Raw genomic sequence first — 19,823 nt, forward strand, 5'->3', positions numbered from 1 at the left:
GATCTTGAAATAAGGCCGAATCCTTTTTTAACTACATATGATGCTTCATTCATGATAATATATTTCATCTCCGGTTGTAGTGTTTCCACAGCCATTTCTGTCTTCAATAAAAATATTACCGATGACGTTAATACAAGTAGCTAACTAAAATACCACATAAACATGAAACATGGGAATAAACGAAATAGAATACTTAGCATCTCGAATCAAAGCTTTCACATAAATAAGAATTTCGAATCATAAAAACGAGAAAGGTAATTAAGATGCTAAATCTTATCATAAGTCTGATAAAAAAAATAAGAGCAAAGAACTAAAGATATAAGTCTAGAGATCATCTGGTTAGAACACAAGGTGACATGACTTTGACGCTCTAACTACATTAGCCAACTCGTTGAGCATCTCTCTCCTCTTTTCCATTTTCGACTCAGTGAAAGTTGCTTTCTTCAACTGTCTAGCGTTCTTGAGGATGTATGTGGCCACTTGTTTCTCATCTTCTCGTCCCCATCCGTATCCTCTCCACACCAATGTCTCCAGATGGAGCAACAGACATTCTGGTACACGTTTCGGCTGATTCCATTCCCACCCCACCGGACAGTCTCCGCGATATGGCTGTATTTTGATACTGACATTATCAAAATACATGAAAAGAAAATAACTTGTGGTAATTGCTTACGCTGTCGAGTTTGATGGATTGCAATTTAGGAGAGCTATCGAGCATGAATGAAAATAGATTCCACCCATTTGTTCCTTGTATATGTAGCTCCAAAGATACCAGCTGATAGAAGATGGTTCCAATAGGATACTTAATCTGTGGATGGATGACTAAGCATTAGTACTAAAAAAAACCCCAAAGGCAGATACAAAAACATTGTTAACTTTTTACCTCTAAGGGAAAGTAAAAGGAAAGACGCTTGGCTGAAGTTAGAGACGCAAGAATGTTTTCATTGTCTACATCAGAAACATCTTCGATCTTTGCTTCCACAAGCTCTGGCGCGTTCTCAATCAGACAGACGTCATTAAAACAGAGGCCTTTGATGTTCAAGCATTTCAAAGATGGTGCATTTATCACATAGCCTCCACCATCTACATCTGAGATATTATATTCCTCTTCTATGGTAAGCCTCTGTAATGATGGAACAGCAATAGTGTAAGTCTCCACATCAAAATTGCTAAATCGTTCCACAACCAAATCTTGAAGCCTAGGGCAGCCAGATAAAAGGTTGCAAACAGATGCTTCATCTTTGAATTGCACGTGGTAAAGATGCAGCTCTCTAAGGGCATCGAAACAAACCCGAGAAGGGAAGTCTAAAAGAAAGTCATGGGTGAGCTTTAAAACCTCAAGTGTATTGTTATAGCTACACAGTACACTCGGAAACCTGACTGTCGTTTCATCCTCACGGTAGTGATCCAACACCAATTCACGCACATGGCGTGAAAATGCGATTCCAATCAATATTCCAATATCCAAACGAGCACTTTTATCTTCAATGGACAAATGCAAACTTTCCAGGACTGGAGCTTTATGCAAATTCAGCAACCTGTAAACATCCTCTGAAGAGTAATATTCCATATTAAAGTAAAGTTTGAGATTTGGCACCATCTTCCAAAGAGATCTCCACCGTTTAGACAAAACGCTAGTGGCTATGACATCTTTTGTTGGAACTGAAGACAGTATATGCAGGAGCAAAGCTTCAGGTAACTCACTGATCATGTCCTCATTCATTCTTTCACCACCAATTTTGCTGTAACAAACTAAAAAAATCAAATAACTAAAGATATTGGGTTTTAGGGTTCAAACAAAATAGAATTGAATCCTTTACAGTTTTATTAAAACCAGAGAAAATGGATTCCGACCAAAGCCCATAAAAAAGGGGGGTTTTGAAACAAAGAGACATTACCGTTTTTGTTCCATTTCCGTGAACAGAAACAACCACAATTCCTTCTTTCAGATTAAGAACGTTCCGAACTCAAAGAAAAGAAAACACACACAACATAGCCAAGAAGTCGAGTAAAAGAGGATACTGAAATTTCCCGGTTTTCTTTTGGGTTTACAATCAAACCGAACCAAACATATTTGGTCTCGGCTAAAGCTTAGGCATTAATTAACCAAAAGCGAAGAACCGAACCGATTTTACCTAATTCCAATCGGATTCAAGTCCGATGTATAAACCATACGAATTTTGTTTCATTTGTACAATTCTTACAGATTAGGAATGTTAAAGGATTTGTTACAAAAAAAAAAAAAAAAAAGGAATGTTAAAGGATATAATTAATCCCAAGAGTAGACTGATGATTTGCACTCACCGAGTTTCAGACAATTAGTCTTCTCCTTTTTCCATACAATTCATCCGTTCCTTTCAGGCCTGTTGTTGATAAGTTCTTATTTGACTTTTCTGTAAATGACCTCATGAGAAGATTCCTTCAACCTTGTCTACTCAGAATTAGCATGTGTTATCATGAACACAACTTGTATTTTGATTATTGCCCGATGGGATAAATTCACTCAATCTTCATTATGTATGGAGTTTCCTGCAATTGTTTTCTTTGTGATTTCCAACGAACGCAGCAAAATGCCTCCAAAAGCCTTGTACCTCGAGAATTGATGAGCCCAATTGTTATCTTGACAACTCAGATTTAATACAGCAACTCTCTATACTTTAGCAAGCTTAGTAGCGTCCCTCTTAAAGAGACAAAAGTATATAACTGATTTGCACCTTATGCTGCAGCTAAATACATATACCTAAGAAAAACTTGTGCATATTCGTTCACAAAAGCACAGCTCAAAATATTACCAAGCTCAGTCAATCAATTGTCAGCCCAATGTTGAGAACTTCACATTTCCCATTTGCCAACATATAGCAGTAAACGTTCTAGAGATCATTCGGATTATTCGAACACAAGATGACATGAGGTCGACCCTCTGTCCAAACTAGCCAACCCGTTCAGCATCTCACGACTCTTTTCCAGTTCTTCCTGTTCCATGGGGAAAGATGCTTTCTTCAACTGTCTAGCGTTCTTGAGGATGTATGTGGCCACTTGTTTCTCATCTTCTCGTTGCCATCCGTATCTTGTCCACACCAGTGTCTCCAGATGGAGCAACAGACATTCTGGCACACGTTTCGGCTGATTCCATTCCCACCCCACCGGACATTCTTCACGATATCGCTGATAATAACGCAATTTGTATGATACTACATTATCAAAATATATGAATAAGAAATAAACGTGTGGTAATTGCTTACGCCTATGAGCTTGAGGATTTGCAATTTAGGAGAGCTATCGAGCATGAACGAAAGTAGATTCCACCCATTTATTTTATGTATATGCAGCTCCAAAGAGACCAGCTGATAGAAGATGCTGCCGGTAGGATACTTAATCTGTGGATAGATAGTCAAGCATTCAGTAGTACTAACAAAACAATGTTTTGCCCGAATGGCAGATAAAAAAAGCGGTGTTAAAATTTTACCTCTAAAGGCAGATACAAAGGCAGAAAGGAAAGACGCTTGGCTGAAGTGAGAGACGCAAGAATGTTCTCATTGTCTATATCAGAAACATGATTGATCTTTGCTTCCACAAGCTCTGGAGCATTCTCTATCAGACAGAAGTCAATACAATAGAGGCATTCCATGTTCAAGTATTTCAAAGATGGTGTATTTATGACATAGCCGCCACCACCACCACTTCTATTGTGGCTACCATCCACTTGCAAGGTAAGCCTCTGTAATGATGGCACATCAATAGTGTAAGTCCCCACATCAGAATTGCCAATTCGAACCACCACCAAATCTTGAAGCCTAGGGCATCCAGATAAAAGGTTGCAAACAGATGCTTCATCTTTGAATATCACGAGGCAGAGATGCAGCTCTCTAAGGGCACTGAAACAAACCCGAGAAGGAAAGTCTAAAAGAAGGTCCTGGCTGAGATTTAATACCTCCAGTGTATTGTTATAGCTACACAACACACTCGGAAACCTTACTCTCGTTTGATCCTCATGGAAGAGAACCATCACCAATTCGCGCACATGGCGTGAAAATGCGATTCCAATCACGAAACCAATATTCAAACGAGCACTTGTATTGTGAATGTACAAATACAAACTTTCCAGGAATGGAGCTTTATGCAAAATCAGTAACCTGTAAACATCCTCTGTAGAGAAATGGTCAATATCAGTATCAAAACTGAGCTTTGACACCATCTTCCAAACAGATCTCCACCGTTTAGACAAAACACTAGTGGCTATGATATCTTTTGTTGGAACATAAGACAATATATGCAGGAGCAACGCTTCAGGCAACTCACTGATTATATCCTTATTCATAACATCTTCAGTTCTCGAACTTTCACCATCAATTTTGCTGTAACAAAATAAAAATACAAATTAACTAAAGACATGGGTTTTAGGATCGTATCTTTACAGTTTTATTAAGACCAGAGATAATCGATATCCGACCAAAAGCGTATAAAAATTGGATTTCAAACAAAGAGAAATATACCGGTTTTGTTCCATTTCCGTGAACAGAAACAGCAATAATTCCTTCAGATTAAGAACCGCTCCGAACGCAAACACAAACACACGGATCTGACTAAAGCTTAGAGATGTTACTGGTGAGAAAGAGAAAAAGAGAAAAACAAACAGAGAAACGAGTACACTAGAAAGAATCTGGAGAGAAAGAAGACGAGAAGTCAAGGTCCAGAGGATACAGAGACCGACCGGTTTTCTTTTGGGTTCACAATCAAACCGAATCAAACATATTTGGTCTCGGCTAAGCTTGAGCATTAATTAACCAAAAGCGAAGAACCGAACCGATTTTACCTAATTCCGGTCCCATTCATGTACGCTGTATAAACCCTGGCCGTCTTTTGCATTGTATAACATTGTTGTTTATGTACGATTTGACGGACATACAATATTTTTTAATTAATTTTTATTTTTATTTTTATATTTTTAATTAAATTTTATTTTTATATATTTTATAAATAATAAAGATTTTATATATTTATTTATTTTAGATTACTTTATAATTTTATTTTTATACTAGTGATTTTCCCGGGTTCTTTTTAATATAAATTTTAGTTTAATTTAATCTATTATATTACTATTTGAATATATATATATATACAATGCATATCTATTGATTTAAAAAAAACAAATATAAAATAAATTTTAAATTATTAGAATGGAAACGCTAAAATATTGAAAATATATATTATATTACTTAAAAGTATATGTTGTTGATTTATATTTTTAAATAAATAAAAATTTAATTATTGGTCTTATAAGTTCTATTGAAGCTTTTCAATTAATTTTATTTTCCAAATGCGATATTTTTATTGCTTAGAACTACTTCTTTCAATAAAATTAAATGTTTTTATTTGTTTGAGGAAGTATACTTTTGGTTTTGTTAATTTACTGCGTTTCATTTTTTGGCAGCATCCTTCTGTAAGAATACGGACTTTTCACCCAAATAAAATCGGATGTAAATATATATACTGCACTTTTACTTGTCGTCATTATTTTACTGTGAAAGAGAAAAAAAAATGATTTAATGGATACTAAAATTAAATGTTTGAAATTAATGGATGATGTGGTAGCATTTGTTTATACAAAGGGCTGGGCAAAAAAATCTAACCCGAAAAACCGAACCGAATTCGATCCGAAAAAGTAGTACCAAATCCAAACCGAAATTAATTAAATATCCGAATGAGTTCAAATTTTTGGTATTTAAAGAACCAAAACCAAACCGATCCGAACCGAAATATTTTGAGTACCCGAATGTATCCGAAATAAATTAATATACATATATATTTTAACTATTTGTAGATTTAATGTATATTAAAAAGCATCTAAAATATATATAATACTTTTAAATTATCCAAAACACTTAAAAATATATACGAATAGTTAAAAGTACATGTCTAAATAGTTAAAGTATACTCAAAACACCAAAATACATAAAATATATATTGATTTTTTATCTAAATATCCAAATCAAACTAATTTATATGTTAAGTTTTGGTACTTTGACACATGTTATTGAAATTTATATGTAATATATTATTTTGTTTATAAATTTTGAGAAGTTTAAAGTATATAATGAATTTTAAAATTTTGAAAATAATTTAAACGGGTTATCCGAACCCGAACCGAACCCGCAAGAATCCGAGCCGAACCCGAACCGAAATTTAGAAATACCCGAATGGAGCTGAAATCTTTGACCCCGAAAATCCAAAATCCGAATAGACCCGAACCGAAACCCGAACGGGTATCCGAACGCCCACCCCTAATACAAAGGTAGGTAGTTTCCAGATCAGGAAGGAGAAAAAAAAGTTTCTGAGGCAATCCAGACCAAAAAGTAAAAACGGTCTATAATAATCCCCTTATTATTAAAAGACAAGCAAATTTTCAGAATACCATTAAAATGCAACTTATTTACGAGCATGCCATTGCTGATGTGTCAGTTTGAGAGCTACTCTCAGCCTCTTTTTGATATAACCCATTGATTACTAGACAATTCACAGAAACTGCCACTGGCTTCACCATAAAATAAAACGTTCGCCAGTGTTATATACTTGCATATCATATTCTTTTATTACATTTATCACATGCCAATCAAACATATATCTACACGTAGACAATCAACTATAGCATATCAATGAGAAAAGCCTTATAATCAAACAAAAGCTACACGTCTTCCTCAAACGTAAAAAATTATCGAAGCATTTTGTTTATATTGCTCCTCATATTATATATTACGGTCTCATTGATGCTATATGTTATTTCTAAGAAATATATATAATCTCATGCTATATGTTCTTTATGGTAAATATATATATTAACTTCATTTTATATCATGAAAAAATGAATAATTTTTAATAGATCTTTATTATATGGTCTATTTGTACGTCATACATTTGGTTTCAATATTCTTGATATGGACTAATTGTGAGTCAAATTCTATGTTATATATAATTGCATTGAAATTTCAATCTTTTTCAGCAAGGGGATTTGTTTTGTTTATTTCTTATTTCTTATAAGTAATATTGAATACTTTATTTCATATTATGAAAAATAAATAAAAATGGTATTCAATATTTGTTAAATGGTCTATTTTTCTTTGAAATATTGGACAATTATCTAAGCAGCTTATATTGTGAGGAATACTATATACGGGCTTTATGTTAATTTAATACTCATAAAGATTATGCAATAAAAAAAATTCTTATTGATCATCACGCAAAATATCCTACCCAAATTAAATTATAATTGAGGATTTTTCAATTCAATACTTCGAATCTATAAGCTTAATTTACGGGAAGATTAATTGCCATACCATATCTTAAATATTCTACCGTCATTTATGATTGGCTAAATTATAGGTAAATTTTGAATTCAATATAGACACATCTATAAGCTTAACTTACGAAAAGATTAATTGCCGTTTGATTTCTTAAATATCCTACTGTTCTTTATGATTGGCTAAATTATAGTTAATGCAAAATTGTGTAGTGATCATGATTTTTTGAAATTATATAAGAGACGTAACATTTACTGAAATTCTGCCAATCTTGGATTAATACGGTACATCACGAACCTATTTTAGGATAGTATGCGTATGCAAATCTTAAATTTCAGCAATTAGTTTGTTTGTCTTTAATTCACATATATTACAATTCCTTATTTGCATATCTCATTAACAATCGCAGACCATTGGTTCCTCTATATAAGGTGTTTCTTATATGCTTATACACTACCATCCAATTCTAAAACTTCTCCTACTGTACCCACTTTTAACGTTCTTATCATGGCTGGTTTGGTTTTTGTTGCTTATTTGAAAATAAGTTAAGCTGACATACTTTTTTTCTTAATAGGATTCTTAACAATGAATTTTAGAAGACGGTATTCATTGCAGTTGTTGTTTTTCAGTTATTTGGATTTGTTTTCTTAGAATTTGTTGCTTTCCTACTTTACTTATATTTCCCTATGTTTGGTTTTATATTTTATTCATATGTTATATTATGAAAACAATTATGCTACTGATTACTGTTTCATTTTATCTTATAACTGCACCTAAGTTTATATATGGCTGTCCTTACGCTTATAAACCACTTAAACTTCTATACTTCAATTATACTTCACCAATACAAAAGTTATAAGAAAATAGAAGCTAACCTTATATATAGGAATCGAGAGATCATGGTTGGCTATTTACAAACTGTTTGTGGCCAAAAGGTTTGGCAGAGAAAACTGCTCTGTAAACTGCTGTATAACCTGAGATAAAAATTTAACAAATTTGAATAAGTGCCACAATAATTTGTTATTACTTTTCTTTTATTGAAAGAGTAGTAAATTTCATTTGTGATTCTGTAAAGCCCAAGTACGTATCTCTAAAAAATATTTCATTTTTTTTTCACAACTATCAATTTTGATCCATAGTTAGAATAAATTTGAAAATAGAGAAAAATATATACAATCCTTATTACTATCTAATTCAAATGAAAAGACTGAAATATATATATATATATATATCAATGATTGTTGTTCAAATAAGCATATAGCGAATTCTCCAAAGCGATGAAAAACAAAATTATAACAGTTCAATTTCATGTGAAATCAGAGAATCAAAGCTAAGGCAGAACAGAATGAAAACACTGACCTGGGTTTTAAAAATATCATCTTCATCGATGGTAGGTTTGTTAAAGATCGGTCTTCTTCGTACCCTAATCCCCTTTAGGTTTTTCTTTGTTTTTTCTGCTTTTTTAATCTATCTCTTTTCTTTTTGTCCGTGAATATTTTGGTTATCAATATATTTACAACTAGGTGGATGTCCGCAATTTTGTGGATTTGAATGTTTTGTAACAATATATTTATTATAGTTTGTCAAATTAAGATATTTTTCATAATCAAAAATTGTATATGTGTTTACTGTTAAATATTTATTTTTGAAAAATATGATTATTACTTTTTTAAATATATGTTGATATTTTGTATTTAATTTTTTTACTAAAATTAGTTATATATGATATTCATAATTCAGTTTTTAATAAAAATTAGTTTTAGAGGTATGTAGTATTGAAACATTTCATTTTTAAATAATTTGTAGCTAAAGTCATATGTCTTTATTAAGATTAAAAGATAAAACAATATGATTGTTACACATTCTCTACATATTCACATATCCAACTGCATAGGAATATAAAACTACTAAATCTATTCTATAAATTACTTTGAAATATATTATATATTTTATAAATACTTGAGTAATAAAATGATTTTATGAGCATTACATATATTTTATATAAATCACATATTTAATTACCATAAATTATTTTATGCAATATATTTATATCGTTTGGATACTGATAAAAATTGGTTCTAGAAGTGATCTTCTTACTCATAAAATAAATAAAAATAGAAAATATATTAACAAATCAAATTATAATATTTTTTTCTAAAACTCAAAGACACCTAAGCAAAAATTAATTAAGTGAGTTCTCATTTAATATAAAATAAATTTTCAAAATACATTTTATAAATTAATATATAAGCTTTATAAATTACTTAGAAGCTCTTATAATAATTTAAAACATCTGATAAGCCAATATAAATAATTTTATAAATGATTTATAAAGCATGCATGAAATTTATTAGACATTAATAGTTATGATGATACTTTATATACAAATATAAGAATTTATATACGAATATAAAATCATTATATCAATTAAAATAAATTTTTGTTTATTATTTTATGTAATTTAAAAATATATAAAAAATTAGAAATCATCGGCCAATCAAATTAAAAATCATCGGCCAATCAAATTATAATTATAATAAATAAAATTAAAAATCATCAGCCAATCAAATTATAACAATTTGAATAGTTCATTTATGATCGACACGTAATAAAAAAATCACTTATGTGACTTCTCAATCAGTATATAGTAGGATTTATTTTATTATAAATGATTTATAACATTTTATAAACTATTTTAATATTCTGATAAATTTATTCTATAAACAACGATAAATAGTTTTAAAAAATAATAATAAACATGTTTGGATTTTGTAATATTGAAAATAGTTATTATATAATTATATTCGAATACAATTCATCAAGTAGAGTATAAAAATATTATAATTATCTTATATATAAATTCGTTCATTATATTCTATAGTTTATAAATATTAAAATTAATAAATAAAACATTATTAATCTTTCTATAATTTCGAGAATTAGTTGACATAAATTGTTATTTGTAATATTCTTTAAATTATATGGCAAATGATGTTATATGATTTTAGACTTACCTTAATTTTTTAGATCTAATTTAAATAAATAAAAAATAAAAACACTCGACCAATCAAATTATAACAATTTCTTGAAACTTTATATATGAACGACATGTCACTAGAAATCGCGAAAATGACATCTCATTTAATATATAATGGGATGTTGGCATGTTTTTAAACCTATGGTTAGAATGTTTGGACATATTGCCCAAAAAAGGATGTTTGGACCTTTCATAATACCCAGATAGAAACATAAATAGCCATTTGGCCTTACTTGATAATTTTCATACACGATATATAATGTATGATATTGTGTGTTATAGTAATTTAAAATATTCATTTTTTACTTTAATATATTGCTCACAAATTATTGTTTAATTTTGTTTGCTTAATTCATATTTAAATTATCATCGATAGTAAGCATATATTATATCTAATAATGCTTCTTTCTAATTTAATATTACTCTCACCCCGCGCAAGGCGCGGATCTTGTTCTAGTGTTTAGCATTACTACATCTCCTATTTTCTGGGCCATATGTTGTTTTTTTGGCCAGTGGGTTTTGGTTTTATGGATTGTAGTGTAATTTTGGCTTTGGGTCTTTATGAATATCAATTTCAATTTAGGAAAGAAAAAAAAACTACATCTCCTATTTTCACAACCAGCAATTATCTAATACATCAGCCTACATTGCTAATCGTCTGTGCCCAAAAAACAGTCTGAATCCAGAAAGACATGGAAGAAAACTTGAATTTCTTAAGTCCAAATATTCACAGAAGATGGAACATGAAGAGAAATCGATACAGTGCTAAAACGCTTGCCCAACTCTGGAAAACTCAATTCCTTTCACCAAATTAAAACTGAGTGCGAGGTCGCCAAATTTTATATTATTAATTAATTGACTTCATTTTCTCCTTATTATATAATTAAAACGATTTTTCTATTAATAGTAATATTTTATATTTTATATTAAATAATTTATTATAAATTAGTATTATAAATTATCACAAAAGTATATATTTAAAAGAAAGAAGATAATTCTCATATATATGTTTTGTTGTTCGCTGGAAAATAAAATTTTATATTATAAAATATTAAGACATAGAACAAATCATAAATAAATATTAATCAATCAAAAACTGATTTTGTTTATGTGTCATATTTTTCCATGACTTATTTATTATATAACTATAATAATTGTATATTAATAATATTATATTGTAAGTTATGTTAGCTAATTGATTATAAACTAATATGATAAAATCATCAAAAACATATTTACAGAAATAAGATAATTCTTATATATTTTTTTTTGTTATCTGAAATTAATATTTTTTATTATAAAACATTAAGGTACAAAACAATTTATAACTAAATATTAATATATCAATATATTTGTATAAAAAATTTCTAATATTATAAGTGCTTTTAAAAGTTTATCACAGTAATAAAAATAATTTAGGTATTTGACTTATTATATATTTAATTGAGTATAAAATGATGTAATAGATATGAAAATAAAATTAAAAAATCTAAACAAATAAGATAATCCATATATTTATTTTTGTTATCTGGAAAATAATATTTTTTTATTATCTGAGATTAATACCGAGGACAATTATCACTAAATATTAATCAATCAAAAAGTGATTTTATATGTCATATTTTCCATGATTTTAGGTATTTTTATTATTATATAATTAAAAATAATCGTATATCAATATATTAGATTATAAGTTATATTAGCTCATTGATTATAAACTAATATGATAAAATCATCAAAATAAAAAACATATTTAAAAAGATGACAAAAAAACATATTAAAAAAAGATAAATCTTATATATTGTTGTTATCTGGAAATAATATTTTTATTATAAAACATTAAGATATAGAACAATTTATAACTAAATATTCGCCAATCAAAACTATTTGTATAAAATATTTTCTAAAAATTTTCTAATATATATGTGATTTTAAAAGTCTATCGCAATAATAAACATATATATATACATTGATGATTTTTTTATCATATATATATATATATATATATATATAATTTAGGTTTGATTTAAACTTTTTGGTGAAGCTATATATATATATATATATATATATATATAGGTTTAGTTTAAACTTTTTGTTGAAGCATGTTAGATATGAATATGTTAGATACATGTGACTCCGGGATTTCCGATTATTTATTATATTAATTTTTAAATTAATAAGACATACACTAATAGTTAGTTGTAAAATGATTATTCTCGAATGTACGGGAAAAACACCTAGTTAAACCGTAAATAAGATGTTAGGAACTAACTGAAGAAATTTGTAAATAAGAAAAAAATAAGTTTAAATATCCGAAGGAAAATTGTTCTTAATAACTTGAGGAAAATAATAAATAAGAAAAATAAAATTTTAATAGCCTCAGCTCCATTTCGAAATTACCAAAGCTTAAATAGATGTCACAAAAGTCATTTACCAACAACCCAATAACGTTTAATAATCAAAATGCACTAGACTTCTTGAAAGAAGTTGAGAATCTCACATTTGCCAAAACATCAGTACCAGAGATCATTCGAATTAGAACACAAGGTGACACATGAGGTCGACCCTCTGGCCACACTAGCCAACTCGTTGAGGACCTCTCGCCTCTTTTCCAACTTCTCCAGCTCTTTCGGTTGGACAAATGCTGGGGAGAAAGTTGCCTTCTTCAACTGTCTAGCGTTCTTGAGGATGTATGTGGCCACTTGTTTCTCGTTGCCATCCGTATCTTGTCCACATCAATGTCTCCAGATGGAGCAATAGACATTCTGGTACAAATTTCGGCTGATTCCATTCCCATCCCACTGGACAATCTCCCCGCCATGACTGACAACAACGCAACTAGTATGAATGTATGATAATACATTATCAAAATATATGAAAAGAAAATAACTTGTGGTAAATTGCTTACACTGTTGAGTTTGAGGGATTGCAATTTAGGAGAGCTGTCGAACATGAAGGAAAGTAGATTCCACCCGTTTATGTCATCTATACGTAGCTCCAAAGATACCAGCTGATAGAAGATGCTACCAGTAGGATACTTAATCTGTGAATAGATGGTTAAGGCATTAGTACTAACAAAACCCAAAGGCTGATACAAAAACATTGAGGACTCCCTAGTTTGGGCGATTTTTCTCTCCCTTTCTTTTATATCGTTTTAAGGAAAGTGGGGCTTTTGTGAGATTTTTTCCTCTTTTTGTGATTCTACAAACAGAAAATCTCTATATTTTGGGTGAAAATCTTGGTCAATTACTTGTTTCCTTTTGAATATACTAGGGTTTTCTACTGGCCGCTCTAGGGCTCTTGAGGACACATAAGCAAAGTGAAGGTTTCCTGTGTGTTTTTGGAGCAAAATATGAATCTGAATAAGGTTTTTGAGACTATGTCTCTGGAGGAAGAGGATGTGCCTGTCAATCTGCCGGACTTACCTCAATTCAGTGCGGTGGAGAGTAACAGGTTGAGTATCATTGGTAGAACTTTGAATCCCGACTGTCAAAGGATGAAAGACTTGATACTGGATATGCCAAGAAAGTGGCAAGTTTATGACAGAGTCCGTGGTGTGGCTCTGTCCCCAACCATGTTTCAGTTCATATTCAAATATGAACATGATCTTGAGGAGGTGATGCGCAAACGTGTGTGGACGTTTAACGAGTATTTGAAGTATTTATTGGTCTGGGTTCAGATCAGAAATATTCCGGTGAACCACTACACAAAGGAGGCTATTGAGGCTTTTGCAGATATCTTAGGCAAAGTGGACGTTGTTGCTTTTGACCCAAGCAAAGCTCAGAGTAATGATTATGTGAGAGTACGGATCTTTTTGTTGTCTCACGTCCTGTAAGGAAAACGAAGGTTTTCAATATTCCGAAGAGTGATGCGGTGACCATCAGGTACGACTTCGAGAGATTACAAAAGAGATGCTACCATTGCCAACGTTTAACACATGAAAAAGATAAGTGTCCGTTGTTAATCCAAGAGAGAAGGGACCAAGCTGCTGAGCGAAGGAGGAACGTGTTGGCTGAGAAACAGAGAAGAGAACTGATGATACAGAGAGATGATCTTCTGTTTGGTGTGTTGAGTGATGAACAAGTTGGCTTGGATACTGTCACGGGAAGGCGTAAAATAAATCCCGAGGTGCTACAGAACATGCGTGAGTATCTATTAGCGGCAGATGAAGGTGAGAAACGCGTAAGGGAGGAGCGTGTGAAAAAATCTGTTCAGGCCTTAAATGTTTTGGTTTATGAACCAAGAGTCTTTCTCTTACATTTAAGGCTTCAGAATTTTTCTAAAACGAAAGACTCTTTGTCACGGGAAGACTCTTGGCTGAAGAGAAAGACTCTTGGCATAAACCAAAACATTTAAGGCTTCAGAATTTTTCTGAAGCCAAAGTCAATTTTTTTTTTCAAAGTAACGTTTGGATAAGGATTCATTAATAATTTTGACTTGATAACTAGGCATGGGCATTCGGGGTCCCAATCGGGTTTCGGATTTACCCATTCGGGTTTCGGTTTTTCGGGTTTATCAAAACCAGCCCCATTTGGATTATTTGAAAGTTCGGTTCGGGACCGGTTCGGGTTTTATCGGGTTCGGGTCGGGGTTAGTAAATCTTCAAAGAACCGGTACAATCCAATGTACTTTCGGGGGGTTCGGGTCCCAATCGGTTATTCAGTTTAAAAATATCTTATTTGTACCTACTTTGTAACTAAAACATAAGTAAAATCGATTTTTTGGGTTTCAAATACTTAATTTGAACCTTTTTGTAACCAAAAACATAAGTATAATCGATTTAAAAATAAGAAATGAACATCAACCATGATCATTTAAAATCAAATGAAAAGGAAATATAGTTATTGATAAAAAAAGCAAATAAATGAAAACATAAAATGAAAACCACGTTCTCATGAAATGTAAAACATTGTTTAATGAAAACAAAATCTAAATCTATATATTTAAAAATTTAACGGCCACATTTAACCATCAATCTTCATGTAATAGAACCACCAACGTTCATGTAATAGATAAATATTTTATATGTTCAGTATATCTTAATGTATTTTGAATACATATTAGGAATTGAGATCATGTTTGATACAAGATATTTGTAGGGTTTTGAATGTTTCGGGTTCTATCGGATATCTATTTAGATTTGGGTTCGGTTCGGATAATACTCATAACCCGAAATACCATGAAACAAGATCCATTCGCTATTTATGTCGGGTTCGGATCGGTTCGGATTCATTTTTATTGGATCGGGTTCGGTTCGGATTTTCGGGTTCGGTTTATTTGCCCAGCCCTATTGATAACTCGGACTTAATACGGCAACTCTATATTATGTCAATCTTGGTTGCGTAAACAAACGAAGCTGTCTCACTTTATTTTCTATGACAAAATCATGCGATCGCAAGGACTTGACAACTAATCTTAAATTACCAGCGTTTTTTCCAGTAACAATTGGAACTTTTTTCAACCGAGGTAGACACTAGAGCCTAGGGTGGCTTGGAACAACGAAAAATTGCCGAGTCAACTCTTAACTTCATAACTCTCAATTAACACCAAAAGCCACATGTTCTTTTAACTAGAAGTGTAACATCAGCCTCAGTTCCATTTGCCAAATTACCAAAGCTTAAATAGATGTCACAACAGTCATTTACCAACAACCCAACAACGTCTAATAATCATCAAAATGCACCAGAATCTTACCACTTAAGAATCCACTAGACTTCTTGAAAGATTCAAGAAGTTGAGAATTTCCAATTTGCTAAAACATCATAGAACATTCTAGAGATCATCTGGTTTAAATACAAGTTGACATGAAGTAGACGCTCTGACAACACTAGCCAACTCGTTGAGCATCTTTCGCCTCTCTTCCAAATTTCTCAGCTCTTTCGGATTGATGTATGTTTGAGAGAAAATTGCTTTCTTCAACTGTGTAGCATTCTTGAGGATGTATGTGGCCACTTGTTTCTCATCTTCTCGTTCCCATTTGTATTTTGTCAACACCAATGTCTCCAGATGGAGCAACAGACATTCCGGTACACATTTCGGCTGATTCCATTCCCATCCCACCGGACATTCTTCGCGATATGGCTGATAACAGCGCAATTAGTATGATACTAATCTATGAAAAGAAAATAAACGTGTGGTAAATTGCTTACGCCTATGAGCTTGAGGATTTGCAATTTAGGAGAGCTATCGAGCATGCAAGAAAGTAGATTCCACTCAATTATTTTATATATATGCAGCTCCAGAGATACCAGCTGAAAGAAGATGATACCGGTAGGATACTTAATCTGTAGATAGATGGTTAATTAAGCATTAGTACATAAAAAAAAACAATGTTTTCCCAAATGTCAGATACAAAAAACGGTGTTAAATTTTACCTCCAAGGGTAAGTGAAAGGAAAGACGCTTGGCTGAAGTGAGAGATGCAAGAATGTTCTCATTGGCTATATGAGAAACATCTTTGATCTTTGCTTCCACAAGTTCTGGCGCGTTCTCAATCAGACAGAAGTCAATAAAATAGAGGCCTGTGATGTTCAAGTATTTCAAAGCTGGTGCGTTTATCACGTAGCCTCCACCACCAACATCTGTGCTACTATAATCCTCTTCTATGGTTAGCCTCTGCAACGATGGTACAGCGATAGTGTAAGTCTCCACATCGAAATTGCTATTTCGTTCCACAACCAAATCTCGAAGCCTAGGGCAGCCAGATAAAAGGTTGCAAACAGATGCTTCATTTTCAAATACCACGTAGTAAAGATGCAGCTCTCTAAGGGCATTGAAACAAACCCGAGAAGGGAAGTCTAAAAGAACGTGATACATGAGCTTGAGTACCTCCAGTGTATTGTTATAGCTACACAATACACTCGGAAACCTAACTGTCTTGTGACCATCATTGTAGAGATCCAACTCCAATTTACGCACATGGCGAGACAATGCAATTCCAATCAAGATTCCAATATCCAAACGACCACTTGTATTTTCAATGTTCAAATGTAAACTTTCCAGAAACGGAGCTTTGTGCAAAAGCAGCAGCCTGTAAACATCCTCTGAAGACACCTGTTCAATATTAGATTCAAAGTCGAGCTTTGGCACCATCTTCCAGAGAGATCTCCACCGTTTGGACAAAACACTAGTAGCTATGGCATCTCTTGTTGGAACTGAAGACAATATATGCAGGAGTAAAGCTTCAGGTAACTCACTGATCATGTCCTTGTTGATAGCATCTCCATTTCTCAAACTTTCACCACCGACCATTTTGCTGTAACAAAGAAAAAACAAAACAAAAAAACAAATAATTAAAGATATTGGGTTTTAGGGTTCGAACAAATTAGGATTACAGTTTTGTTAAAACCAGAGAAAATGGATTCCGACCAGAGCACATAAAAATTGGATTTCGAGAACGAAAAGTCATAATACCGTTTTTGTTTCATTTCCTTCAGATTAAGAACGCTCCGAACGCAAAGACAAAACACGAATCTGGCTAAAGCTTAGAGATGTTACTGGTGAAGATTTAGCTTCAACATTATTCACTTGTGTTTTTAGTAGTAAAAGGATGAGGTGAGCGAGCCAGAAAAAAAAAAAGACAAACGGAGAAACAACAGTGAAAAAGTGCAAAGAATCTGGAGAGAAAGAAGACGAGAAGTCAAGTAAAAGAGGATGGATACTGAGACCGACCGGTTATCTCTTGGGTTTATTTTCAAAAAAAAAAAAAAGAGAAGACGAGAAACAAATAAAAGATACTATGTGCAAAGGCTTTGGATAAAGTCTTATTGGGCCTGCGTTGCAATGGTGTATCAATTTTGCCCAACTAATAAATACACAACTCTCTGATCGATCAATTTGTCAAGAGTTAACAGCATGAACGTGGCAAAGACAATTGACGATCTACATGAGATCTTGAAACAAGGCCGAATTCTTTTGTAACTACATATCACGCTTCATTCATGATAATATATTTCATCTCCGGATGTAGTGTTTCCACAGCCATTTCTGTCTTCAATAAAAATATTACCGATGACGTTCATACAAGTAGCTAACTAAATACCACATAAACATGGAACATGGGAATAAACGAAATAGAATACTTAGCATCTCGAATCAAAGCTTTCACATAAATAAGAATTTCGAATCATAAAAACGAGAAAGGTAATTAAGATGCTAAATCTTATCATAAGTCTGATAAAAAAAAATAAGAGCAAAGAACTAAAGATATAAGTCTAGAGATCATCTGTTTTAGAACACAAGACGACATGACTTTGACGCTCTGACCACATTAGCCAACTCGTTGAGCATCTCTCTCCTCTTTTCCATTTTCGACTCAGTGGGCGCTGTGGTGAAAGTTGCTTTCTTCAACTGTCTAGCGTTCTTGAGGATGTATGTGGCCACTTGTTTCTCATCTTCTCGTTCCCATCCGTATCCTCTCCACACCAATGTCTCCAGATGGAGCAACAGACATTCTGGTACACGTTTCGGCTGATTCCATTCCCACCCCACCGGACAGTCTCCGCGATATGGCTGTATTTTGATACTAGCTAACATTATCAAAATACATGAAAAGAAAATAACTTGTGGTAATTGCTTACGCTGTCGAGTTTGATGGATTGCAATTTAGGAGAGCTATCGAGCATGAATGAAAATAGATTCCACCCATTTGTTCCTTGTATATGTAGCTCCAAAGATACCAGCTGATAGAAGATGGTTCCAATAGGATACTTAATCTGTGGATGGATGACTAAGCATTAGTACTAAAAAAAAACCCAAAGGCAGATACAAAAACATTGTTAACTTTTTACCTCTAAGGGAAAGTAAAAGGAAAGACGCTTGGCTGAAGTTAGAGACGCAAGAATGTTTTCATTGTCTACATCAGAAACATCTTCGATCTTTGCTTCCACAAGCTCTGGCGCGTTCTCAATCAGACAGACGTCATTAAAACAGAGGCCTTTGATGTTCAAGCATTTCAAAGATGGTGCATTTATCACATAGCCTCCACCATCTACATCTGAGATATTATATTCCTCTTCTATGGTAAGCCTCTGTAATGATGGAACAGCAATAGTGTAAGTCTCCACATCAAAATTGCTAAATCGTTCCACAACCAAATCTTGAAGCCTAGGGCAGCCAGATAAAAGGTTGCAAACAGATGCTTCATCTTTGAATTGCACGTGGTAAAGATGCAGCTCTCTAAGGGCATCGAAACAAACCCGAGAAGGGAAGTCTAAAAGAAAGTCATGGGTGAGCTTTAAAACCTCAAGTGTATTGTTATAGCTACACAGTACACTCGGAAACCTGACTGTCGTTTCATCCTCACGGTAGTGATCCAACACCAATTCACGCACATGGCGTGAAAATGCGATTCCAATCAATATTCCAATATCCAAACGAGCACTTTTATCTTCAATGGACAAATGCAAACTTTCCAGGACTGGAGCTTTATGCAAATTCAGCAACCTGTAAACATCCTCTGAAGAGTAATATTCCATATTAAAGTAAAGTTTG

General features: G+C 32.5%; 4 protein-coding genes across 6 annotated transcripts in view; all 4 read right to left on the reverse strand.

Moving 5' to 3' along the window:
* The window catches only part of LOC108849449 (FBD-associated F-box protein At3g49020-like), a 34,957-nt gene that overhangs the window by 6,420 nt on the left and 8,714 nt on the right, over positions 1-19,823 (reverse strand). The gene's annotated exons all lie outside the window — the stretch shown is intronic.
* LOC130510985 (FBD-associated F-box protein At3g49020-like) lies at positions 177-2,056 on the reverse strand. Of its 2 annotated transcripts, none has more exons than XM_057007756.1 (4): positions 1,899-2,056; positions 884-1,742; positions 674-808; positions 177-609 (listed from the first exon to the last, which is right to left on the reverse strand). In XM_057007756.1, the coding sequence occupies exons 1-4, from the start codon at positions 1,910-1,912 to the stop codon at positions 340-342; spliced, it is 1,278 nt and encodes a 425-aa protein (XP_056863736.1). In that variant the 5' UTR covers positions 1,913-2,056; the 3' UTR covers positions 177-339. The 2 variants fall into 2 exon arrangements, with proteins under 2 accessions (XP_056863736.1, XP_056863737.1); XM_057007757.1 differs by having other exon boundaries at positions 884-1,752; positions 1,899-1,998.
* On the reverse strand, positions 2,600-19,261 carry LOC130494278 (FBD-associated F-box protein At3g49020-like). 2 transcript variants are annotated; one of them, XM_057007747.1, is made up of 5 exons: positions 19,121-19,261; positions 18,911-19,045; positions 3,467-4,355; positions 3,243-3,377; positions 2,600-3,165 (listed from the first exon to the last, which is right to left on the reverse strand). In XM_057007747.1, exons 2-5 carry the CDS (start codon positions 18,976-18,978, stop codon positions 2,887-2,889), a joined length of 1,371 nt encoding a protein of 456 aa, XP_056863727.1. In that variant the 5' UTR covers positions 18,979-19,045; positions 19,121-19,261; the 3' UTR covers positions 2,600-2,886. The 2 variants fall into 2 exon arrangements, with proteins under 2 accessions (XP_056863727.1, XP_056863726.1); XM_057007746.1 differs by lacking the exons at positions 18,911-19,045; positions 19,121-19,261 and adding an exon at positions 4,494-4,703.
* LOC130510984 (FBD-associated F-box protein At3g49020-like) lies at positions 15,999-18,012 on the reverse strand. Its single transcript, XM_057007749.1, has 4 exons — positions 17,745-18,012; positions 16,707-17,586; positions 16,482-16,616; positions 15,999-16,413 (listed from the first exon to the last, which is right to left on the reverse strand). The coding sequence occupies exons 1-4, from the start codon at positions 17,756-17,758 to the stop codon at positions 16,105-16,107; spliced, it is 1,338 nt and encodes a 445-aa protein (XP_056863729.1). The 5' UTR covers positions 17,759-18,012; the 3' UTR covers positions 15,999-16,104.

This window comes from Raphanus sativus, chromosome 4 (assembly GCF_000801105.2).
Source record: "Raphanus sativus cultivar WK10039 chromosome 4, ASM80110v3, whole genome shotgun sequence".
In the NCBI taxonomy this organism is placed as follows: domain Eukaryota; kingdom Viridiplantae; phylum Streptophyta; class Magnoliopsida; order Brassicales; family Brassicaceae; genus Raphanus; species Raphanus sativus.

Excerpts from the sequence above, each read along its gene's own strand:
- LOC130510985 (XM_057007756.1), bottom strand. Across the intron at positions 809-883 it reads CCTTTTACTTTCCCTTAGAG|ATTAAGTATCCTATTGGAAC; the intron begins GTAAAAAGTTAA and ends ATCCATCCACAG. Across the intron at positions 610-673 it reads AATCCATCAAACTCGACAGC|CCATATCGCGGAGACTGTCC; the intron begins GTAAGCAATTAC and ends ATCAAAATACAG.
- LOC130510984 (XM_057007749.1), bottom strand. Across the intron at positions 16,617-16,706 it reads CCTTTCACTTACCCTTGGAG|ATTAAGTATCCTACCGGTAT; the intron begins GTAAAATTTAAC and ends ATCTATCTACAG. Across the intron at positions 16,414-16,481 it reads AAATCCTCAAGCTCATAGGC|CCATATCGCGAAGAATGTCC; the intron begins GTAAGCAATTTA and ends CGCTGTTATCAG.
- LOC130494278 (XM_057007747.1), bottom strand. The coding sequence starts at position 18,978 with ATGGGTGGAATCTATTTTCATTCATGCTCGATAGCTCTCCTAAATTGC. Across the intron at positions 4,356-18,910 it reads AATCCATCAAACTCGACAGC|CAAAATTGATGGTGAAAGTT; the intron begins GTAAGCAATTAC and ends ATTTTGTTACAG. Across the intron at positions 3,378-3,466 it reads CTTTGTATCTGCCTTTAGAG|ATTAAGTATCCTACCGGCAG; the intron begins GTAAAATTTTAA and ends ATCTATCCACAG.